The sequence below is a fragment of the Malaclemys terrapin genome, chromosome 3 (genome assembly GCF_027887155.1).
Source record: "Malaclemys terrapin pileata isolate rMalTer1 chromosome 3, rMalTer1.hap1, whole genome shotgun sequence".
NCBI lineage: Eukaryota > Metazoa > Chordata > Testudines > Emydidae > Malaclemys > Malaclemys terrapin.
This window is the reverse complement of record NC_071507.1, coordinates 56,978,517-56,988,058: the sequence shown is the minus strand read 5'-3', so window position 1 is coordinate 56,988,058 and position 9,542 is coordinate 56,978,517. Positions and strand designations below refer to the sequence as shown.

General features: G+C 46.6%; 1 protein-coding gene across 1 annotated transcript in view; it reads left to right on the top strand.

Moving 5' to 3' along the window:
- The first annotated feature begins 1,380 nt into the window (after window positions 1-1,380).
- Window positions 1,381-9,542, top strand: part of PLB1 (phospholipase B1) — a 123,751-nt gene continuing 115,589 nt past the window's right edge. Inside the window, 2 exon segments of the mRNA XM_054021455.1 lie at window positions 1,381-1,469; window positions 7,423-7,481. Coding sequence (XP_053877430.1) covers window positions 7,443-7,481 — 39 coding nt within the window. The 5' untranslated portion in view covers window positions 1,381-1,469; window positions 7,423-7,442.

Here is a 9,542-nt window from a genome sequence, read left to right as displayed (position 1 = left end):
TGGGATTCATAAACTAGGTGTGGAACTTGATCTGGTACGTGTGCTCAGTCACTGGGCTCTGCAAAAAAAAATACAACTGGGAGCAAATGTATGTTTCCTAATATAGCCAATAGCCTGGTGGTTAGCACACCACCCTGGGATGTGGGAGACCCAGGTGTGAATCCTCACTCTGCCTAATTTGGAGCAGGGACTTAAACCCAAGTTTCCCACACTTCAGGAGAGTGCCCTCATCATTAGGCTATTGACTGTAGTGGGGGGGAAAGCAACCACTCTCATAAAAGGCCTGGCTTAGGTGCTGTTCAACACTGGAATGTCTAAGTCTTCTTTAAAAACAATGAGGAATCTGGTGGCACCTTAAAGACTAACAGATTTATTTGGGCATAAGCTTTCGTAGGTAAAAACCCCACTTCTTCAGATGCATGGAGACATCCATACATCTTTAAGGTGCCACCGGACTCCTCGTTGTTTTTGTGGATACAGACTAACACGGCTACCCCTCTGATACTTGGTACCATGTAAATCTGCTTTGTGGATCTAGCCCCAAGTTCTTAGCAGATTGTGCAATGCTATTGTCTTACCAACATTACTGTGTGCCTCGGCAACGTGGGAGGTGGTGGCAGTGCGCAGCAGGACACTGAATGCACTTCACAAGTGTTATTTGAGAAGGATCTTGGGAATTCATTGGAGAGATCGTGTCACCAATGCACCACGCGCTGCACAGGTCAGCAGACTGTGGACTCAATCATCAGACAGAGATAGCTATGAAGGTTTGGCTCTGTCATCAAGCTATCCGGTGGTAGAAGTGCTAGGTGTGTCTTAGATTGGATTCCACCTGGAGGGAAGATAAGATGTGAAGGAGACAGAATGACTTATCGCAGGATAATTGAAAGGATGCTGTCCTTATAGAGACTAACATCTTGCTCTGTGCAGTCAGCAGTGGGGAAAAAATGGGTTGCCTCATGTAGCACTAGGCACATGAGATTTTAGTCTTAGCAGAGACGTTGACTTCTTTATTTGCCTGTAAAGTGCTTTGCACACCTACCCTTATGGGGTATTATACTAATGTTACCTCTTTTGGGCCGAGTGGTTAGCCAAAAATTCTGAGTCTAGCAGGTTGTTCCTGTTGGGAGTAGAAATTGGTGGTGGTCAGGTATTGCTTTGAAACGCTTTTGTTTGCATACAGAACTCTGTACGTTCTTTGTTCTTGGTTTCTTCCGCATTCAGCCACACAAAGGAGTATTTTTTAGCTTATAAACCAGGGGCCGGCCTTTGACCAGGGGCCATTTGCCCAGGAGATGAACTGATGGGCGCGCATTGATACCTCCTACATGACCTGCCCTGCCCTGCCCACCAAGTGCCAGCTGGGCTTAAGGAGGCAGTCAGCGAGCCTGGCCAGCATTAGGGAGATAAAAACATACATGGTTGGAGAGGGTGGCCCCAAGCTGCAGCTTGACTAGGCACTCAATCAGGTAAGTCCTCCGGGTGGGAGCAGCAGCAGGAATGGGTGCCCAGGGCTCCCCACTCTCCCGGGACAGAGGGCCCCCTGCGTTAGAAGCCATGGGGAGTGGACGGGACTGCGCTGAAAGAGGCTCCCAATCTGATGTCTGGGATGGGCGGCTGACGGAGGAGGAGGGAGATGTGCGCTGGCAGTTTATCTCTGTGTGTCCCAGCTGGGGGCTTAGAGCAGCCTTCCTGCTATGTAGTTCGTGTGTTAGTGTAGCAGGCCCACCCCCATCATCCCTTTAATAGCCCCACTTGTCCAGGAAAGGGCTTGCTCTTTCCCCTGGCACTGCCGGCAGGAGTGTACACTTAACTCCACACAGGTGAGCACCAGGCTAACCAGGGCTGCTGCTGCAGAAAGGTGACATATGCGGGGGAGGGTATGCAGGGTCACATACCATCCCCCCTCCCAGTTTTCTGCCAGGGTTTGCCTGCCAGGCCTTCTCCCTCCTCTCCTCTCCTCTCCTCCCCTCCCCACCCTGCTTGCTGGAGCCCAGGACTGGGGAGAGGTAAACCAACAGCACATGCACCAAATAGCTGGGAGCAGTAGGGAAGTGCTGCTGCTTCAGCTCCGCAGGGAGAGGTAGGGTTGGAACAGCTACTTTCCTATACGGCAACTGGGCGGGGGGCAAAGGGTTGCCTAGGGATGGGGGGGGGCATGACACGAGCTGTTGGGGGAGAATCTTTAAATTGCACACACCCCCCCATCAGCAGATGAGGGTCCTCCCTGCTCCCCTGGCTCAGTAGCTTCACTCGCTTGGTCAGGCAGGTGGGTGCACAGGACATATGAGTGTGAGATCAGCTATCCCATGTGCCCCCACATCTGAACAGGACTTGGAATGGGGGCCACAGTGGGTAGGGGAGTAACATGCTGACTCACTGCACTGGGCCCTGTCCCAGGGATGTTCCCAACGCAGTGATTCTGTAGTTTAGTTTTAATGGCAGACTAACCAAGGAGTTTCCTTATTCTTGATGCAGTATAGAAATGTGCATAACACTTGGCCCAACAGTTTAGACAAGGCCCTGCCCCAAGGAATTTCAATATACTGCTAAGTACAAGTAGTGGAAACAGAAACAATTAAAAAAAGAGAACCTGAGGGTGTGGATAAACAATCAGGGATTGAATGAAAGGTAAATGGGTTTCAAGGAGGTCATAGCAGGTAGGCAGGCACCACCTACTTCATTTCTTTACTCCCATCTCTGACTTAATCCCATATCCTGCAACCACATTCATCCCCTGGAAGTCCCTGGTGTTCCTGCTGTTAGTGTGAGGACAATGTGTGGATTGGCTCTGCCCCATCTCCCCACCCCCGCTTCAGCCCTGCTGCTCAGGTGGCTTATAAATAGACTTGGTAGAAGGCAATTTTTATCTTTTATAACTTTGATCTGCAATATCAATTGTTTATTTTCAAGCTTTTTAGTATTTTTATAATTTTTAATTTTCAGTTGTGGGAAATTATGGGGGAGGCCAGATAATTTTTTTAATGACAGTAGAAGTTGAGATTCAAAGAGTTCAAGCTTTAAAGCTGTTAAAACACAAACAGAGAGACAAGGTGGGTGAGGCAATATCTTTCTTTGGACCAACTTTGGTCCTTTTGAGCTCCACAGCCCTGGAGAAGAGCTCTGTGGGGTTCAAAAGCTTGTCTCCTTCACTAACCAAAGTTGGTCCAATTAAAGATATTACCTCAGCCACCTTGTGGCTCTCATTTCCTGATATCAACATGACTACAACAATACTACAAAAATCACTAAGTGTCAATATCGCATGTCAAGATATACAAAATAAATATCCTAAAACCAGGAATGATTAGTTGATTTAACTATTCATTCACTAGTCCATTTGTAACCAGCCCAACTCAGAAGTTTGTCACTGAATTTTGACTGTAATAAGTTCTCAAGCAGCATTTTTCTTGATTTCCCTATCTGTAAATTTCAATTATTACTGATGAAAATATGTTTGTGGATTTGTGTGTGTATGGTGAAATCAATAGCTAATTTCTAAGTTATCTGGAGGAAAAAAAAAAACCCTAGAGTTTTTGGGTGCCTAAGTATCCCCTGGAATCATGGTAAAAAGTTGCCTCCCCCACCAAAATCTGAAATGGCATCCCTGGCGAGCCAGGAGTGGCCAGAGGGCTGCGGGAAGGCCATGGGTTCTGGCAAGATGCAGCCTGCGTGTGACAGCGCGAAGCTTGCCTTGAGCCACATGCCTAGCACCAGGCACCACAAGCCGCAGCAGCGCAGAAGTGAGGGTGGCAATACACCACATACCATGCCACCCTCACTTCTGCACTGCTGCTGGTGGTGGCGTTGCCTTCAGAGCTGGGCACCCGGCTAGCACCCACAGGTATCATGTCGACCTGCCAGTGCTTAATTTGTGCCAGGGCTGAACTCTGGCATCTCTTTCAATACAAATTAAACAGCGGGAGGCAGTGGGGCCCAAAGGTGATGGGGTGGGAGTAGCCCAGAGAGCCTGTGAGGGGCCAGGGGCAAGGGGGGGGGGGTGCACCAAAATATAGGTTCGCCCTGGGTGCCATTTTCCCTAAGCTTACAGTTCACAAGTCTCTATAGCCAACCCCAAAGCTCTCTCTTTCTCTCTGTAGCTTTTTACAGGGTCACACTGCACTTACAGGTTCCTGCTTGGGTTGCTTGCCTCTCCCTCCTTCTCTGTTCTTTCGTGTGTTCTCTCTGACACTGGTCACAACAGCTAGTGAAACCCCCTCAGTCCAAACTCCTGGGAAAGTTCACAACTCCCTTTTGGCTTAGGTCTGTGTGTGTGTGGCAGGGGTGACAGGGGCTCCTTATTAACTCATCCTGACAGGTATCAGAGTAGCAGCCGTGTTAGTCTCTATCCGCAAAAAGAACAAGAGTACTTGTGGCACCTTAGAGACTAACAAATTTATTAGAGCATAAGCTTTTGTGGGCTACTGCCCACTTGACAGGTATGTTAGGAAGGATGTGTTCACACCCAATCTCCAAGAAATTTGTGATTTTAAGCATAACAATATTAATGCATTGGGTGAGTGATAGAACTACAAAGGTTTATATATGGTTTGACTCTGTGACATAAATGTGCTTTTAACATGTAGGAGTAAGTGGTATTGTTATTTGGTATAGTATTTGTTATTTAACAAATGTTAGTTCCAACCATATAAATCTTTAGTAAGTACCCAAATATTAGATTCAATGACTGAAACATACCCAAGCTGTACATATTATGATCCCTTGCTTTTGGTGGTACATGCAGCATTCTTATGGTTTTATACTGTCACCAGGAACCTTTCAGGGTAACACAGATAAGAGTGTACTTTATTTCTTGTACCTGCAGACTGAGAGAGTGAGCTACTTGATTCAGTGACACAGGTGGGGGGTATCAACCACTGCACTTGCCTGGGAGGAGGGTGAACTGCAGGAGGAGTGCTGAGTCATGAGACTGGGCAACTCTCCCTGTGCTTTTAGTAGAGGAGGAGAAGCGGTACGCCTCCCACCTTGCTCCCCCTTACTTTAACTACCAAATGCAATGATGTTTAAAAACAGCACTTTTTTTTTTTTTTTTTTTTTTGAAGTACAGCACTGAAATGTTATCGTTATCACTTTAATTCAAAGGCTGAGTTTACAAAGGTGAGGAACCCAATAAAGTTTATGGCTGCTAAGTTAGCAGTTTGCTGAAGTATAAAAGCAGGAGAAAGGAAAGACATTTTATTTGCTGACAACCCCTCCACCTCCTCAATAAAGCCTAAGTGACACCTCTCCTAGAATATTCATTTCTCAAAGAGCTAACCATGAAGCTGCTATCAGAGTTGTTCTTCCTTTGGCTCCTACCTTTGAAAGGTAAGGTCTTTGGACATTGAAAAGTCTTGTTAGAAAATGTGTGGAAGCTGATATTTTTCTAGTGGTTGAAGTGCAAAGATCAAGTGAAAAGCAGAAGCTTTCAAAGCAGAAAGATGATTGGTACAATCTGCATGTATGACTCTGGATGGCACACATGGCACTGGTTATTGTTGATCATCTTAGGTAAATGTGAACAGTACATGATAGCGTATGGGTTTGTATCTTTCTGGAGACTGACCTCCCAGGTCTCATGCAGTTGGGATACTGAAGTTTCGTGGAGGGAAGAACAGCACCAAATGGTCAGACTACACATAATCATTGCACCTTTGTGAATGTAGGCCGTAATGTGTCTGTGTTTTGGTTCATTATCTGCAAAATGGGCAGAACAAAAAGTCCTTTGTCATATCTACTTAAATTGTAAGCTGCTCAGGGCAGAGACTGTATCTCACGGTGTGTGCACACAAGAATGTCCTGATCTTGGTTAGGGACCCTAGGCAAAAAGAAGGGTGTGCATCACACTTGTTAGAAAAAAAAGTTATCTCCCAACATTCTAGAAAGTATGGCAAAAACGTGTGGACGGAAACAAAAATAGGTAAAATACATGAAAACTGCACACAAAGATTGGTCAGTCATATAAAACAATTCATGCTTTTACATGTAATGCCCTTATATTTGTCTAATGACATGAATGGATAGCTAGACAAACACAAGTGTTCAACAGAGAGAGGAAACTCAAGAATTTCCTCTGAACTCTAAAATGCTATTGTGCCAAACACAAGAAGACTCTAAAAATAGGCAGCAGCATCCAGGGGCTTGGAAGTTCAGACACCTGACTTCTATTCCCTGTTCTCTTGTCACTTGGGCAAATAGTTCACTGCTGTGGCCCTCTGTTTCCCCCTTTGTAAAATGGAATCCTCCATGGTAAAGCAGCTTGAGATACATGCATGAAAAGCATTATATGAGAGCTAAGTATTATTATGAGATTGACTCTACACTAGTGCCTCATAAGGAGAGGTGGTTCTGAACGCCCTTGAGTGGTTGGGAAGTTTAGATGTGGGGTCCAGATGCAAACTTTGCATCTAACCCCTATCTCATTAGAGCAAACCAAACACATGTATCCCATGTAATCCCTTGCCAACTGAATTCAGGGAAATTTTGAATATAAACTGTTCTTTATTAAGAAAAGAGATTAATTTAAATTGAAATGAATGCAGATGCAGTCAGGAGAGGGAGGACTCCAGTTCTCTCTGGCTCCACAGAAACTCCATCCATCGAAGCTCTCCAGCGGCAGATGAAGTTTCAAGTATTACATCACCAGAGCAAACTTTCATTGGCTAACCATAACCTCATGGCATGACACTGTTGCCTGCTGACTGTGAAAGGAGTAGCCTTATGTATATTACTCCTTTCTTGGGAGTGATACCATGTACCTGTTTGAAAAATTAATCTAACTATTCTGAATGTGTGCTGAATAAACAACCAAAGGCGTCTCATAATGTCATATAAATTAAAGGCTGACTCAGACATTGATATGTATTCTGGGTTGCAAATCTCATTTATGTTCTTATGAGAGAATTATTTATTTATACAGTGCCCTAGGTGCTCATTGCACTTTACAAAACAAATAAAAAAAAGTCCCTGGCCTGAGGAACTTATAATTAAATTCAAGCATAACACAGCAGGGATCACAGTAAGTAATGTGTGGTGGCTATGCGGAGGACAAAGGGTACAGAAGCTAGTAAGAACTTTATGATCAGAGTATATAACAGATAAGAGATGAGACCATCAGCTAGTGTAAATGGCTTTCCAGCATTTATTTTAATAGTTATGCAGATTGCATCCACAGAAGCTATAGCCCAATATATTTAAAAACTGAGGATTTACATTTGGTGCAGAATGACAGGCACTGGCGTGGAGATCAGCTTTGGAAACTGTGTGAGAGAGAGAAGAGGTGAAACTCTCTCCCTTTCAGAAATAGACACATTTAATTGTATCACTATCTACTGAGGAGTTTATGCATGTTAGCAAAGAGTGAGTAAAATTCATTCATTCCTAATGGATTGTTTGATTTTTCTCCCCCTCCTCCCCCCCAAGGCACTGCAGCTCATCCCCTGATGGAAAGTAACTACCTGAGGGAACAAAAGAAACTGGAGGTAAGTCCCTGACATGAGGAGGACTTTAGTATAGGCTTTAGGGCTTGGCTATACTTGCGAGTTACAGCGCAATAAAGCAGCCTTGGGCGCACTAGCTCACTCCCCGTCCACACTGGCAAGGCACGTAGAGCTCTCTGATTCCGCAGCTACAGCGCTGCTGGTACTCCACCTTGGCGAGTGGAATAACGTTTGCTGTGCCCCCGCTGGAGCGAAGCAGCGGCAGTGTGGACGAGGTATTGCGTTACTGCGCTGTGATCAGCCTCCGGAAACGTCCCATAATCCCCTTAAGTCAAGTGGCCACTCTTGTCATTGTGAAATTGGCTGCAGGAATGCGGAAATATCCTTTCAAAGTTCCCTTTCAGAGAAGCTGGCTGCTTATCAGCTACAAGAAAAAGCAAACATTTACTGTTTGTTTTGAGTGAGTGAATGAGTGAGAAAAAGGTGGGGGGAGGGGGTCTGAATGTACAAGACAGCATGCTGAGACACTCTCAGCACCCCAAAAACCCACTCTCTCTCCCCCCACATACACACAACACACTACCTGTCACACGCCACTCCCCTCCCCCCTTGAAAAGCACATTGCAGTCACTTGCATGCTGGGATAGCTGCCCATAATGCACTGCTCCCAATGCTGCTGCAAGTGCCGCAAATGTGACCATGCCAGTGCGCTGTCAGCTGTCAGTGTGGACAGACTGCAGCACTTTCCCTACTGCACTGTACGAAGGCAGGTTTAACTCACAGTGCTCTACATCTGCAAGTGTAGCCATGCCCTTAGTTTTTTCTGTTCTCAATACCACACCTGCCACCAGCTGATGTTACTGCTACTTTGTTCTGATGTAACCCTTCAGTGAGAGAGAGAGAGAGAGAGAACCCAGTGGTCTGGATTATTAGTAACTGTGCCTTATAACAGGCTTAATCAAAAGTGATACAAGCTACAAAAGTGGCATCTTGGAAGAGTGATGCCGTTTTCATGATGTAATAAAAATACTGTAATGATAAATAATAATAAATAGTGTGTAATAAGCATGTCATAAAAACAAATGTTATATTTCCAAGATCACTGCTTTTATAATTTATGCTGAGGTAAGGGAGAAAATCCATGGACATTTTTATTTTTAGGAGGGCATTCACGAGACTTGACATTTTAGTGAAAGGGGTTCGCGGGTTGTTAGTTTGGGAACCACTGGTCTAACCTCTCTCCACTCCTATTTGTGACTGAACTGTGCATGTGACCACCCTCCCATACACAAAGTGATTGAGCATGCTCCTGCCCAGGGCTATGGGGGCTCAAAAGGACTTTTCTTGTGGGGTGGAGCCTGGTACGAGAACTACGAGCAGGGAGCCTGTCTCTCCTGTGCTGTCAGTGACCCACCCTCTGCTGGCACTCAGGCAGCGTAGAGGAGGAAGCCATCTGACTCAAATGCAGAGAGGACAAAAGCTGGATCTGGGGGGAGGGAAAGGAGTAAGTGGGACTGTAATGGGGTGGCTGCCCCCTCTCCAGTAGGCAGGGGTTAAAAGCAGCCCTGGAGAGGGCTGTGGTTGGGAAAACTGAGTCAGTAGCTGACCACCCAGGTGTGGCCAGCTCAATCAGGGCTCAGCTGGCCCTGATAAGAGGGCTGTGGGGCCAGGACCTGTGAAAGTCTCACTCTAGCCAGGGCCGGCTCCAGGCACCAGCCTGGCAAGCAGGTGCTTGGGGCGGCCACTCTGGAGAGGGGCGGCACGTCCAGCTATTCGGCGGCAATTCGGAGGACGGTCCCTCACTCCAGCTGGGAGTGAAGGACCTCCCGCCGAATTGCTGCCGCAGATCGCGATCGCGGCTTTTTTTTTTTTTTTTTTTGGCCGCTTCGGGCGGCCAAAACCCTGGAGCCGGCCCTGACTCTAGCCCTGGAGTGGGAAGGGCTAGCTGCCTGGGAGCAAGGTACCTGAAGTAGAGCAGTGCTGGGGAAGGGCAAGAGGAGCTGGGGTGCTCCAGCCTGGTAAACCCCCAGGCTGCAGGCCTTGGTGAAGGCCTACAAAGGTACTGGGGCTACAGAGGTGTAGCCTGGGAATAGGCAGAGGCAG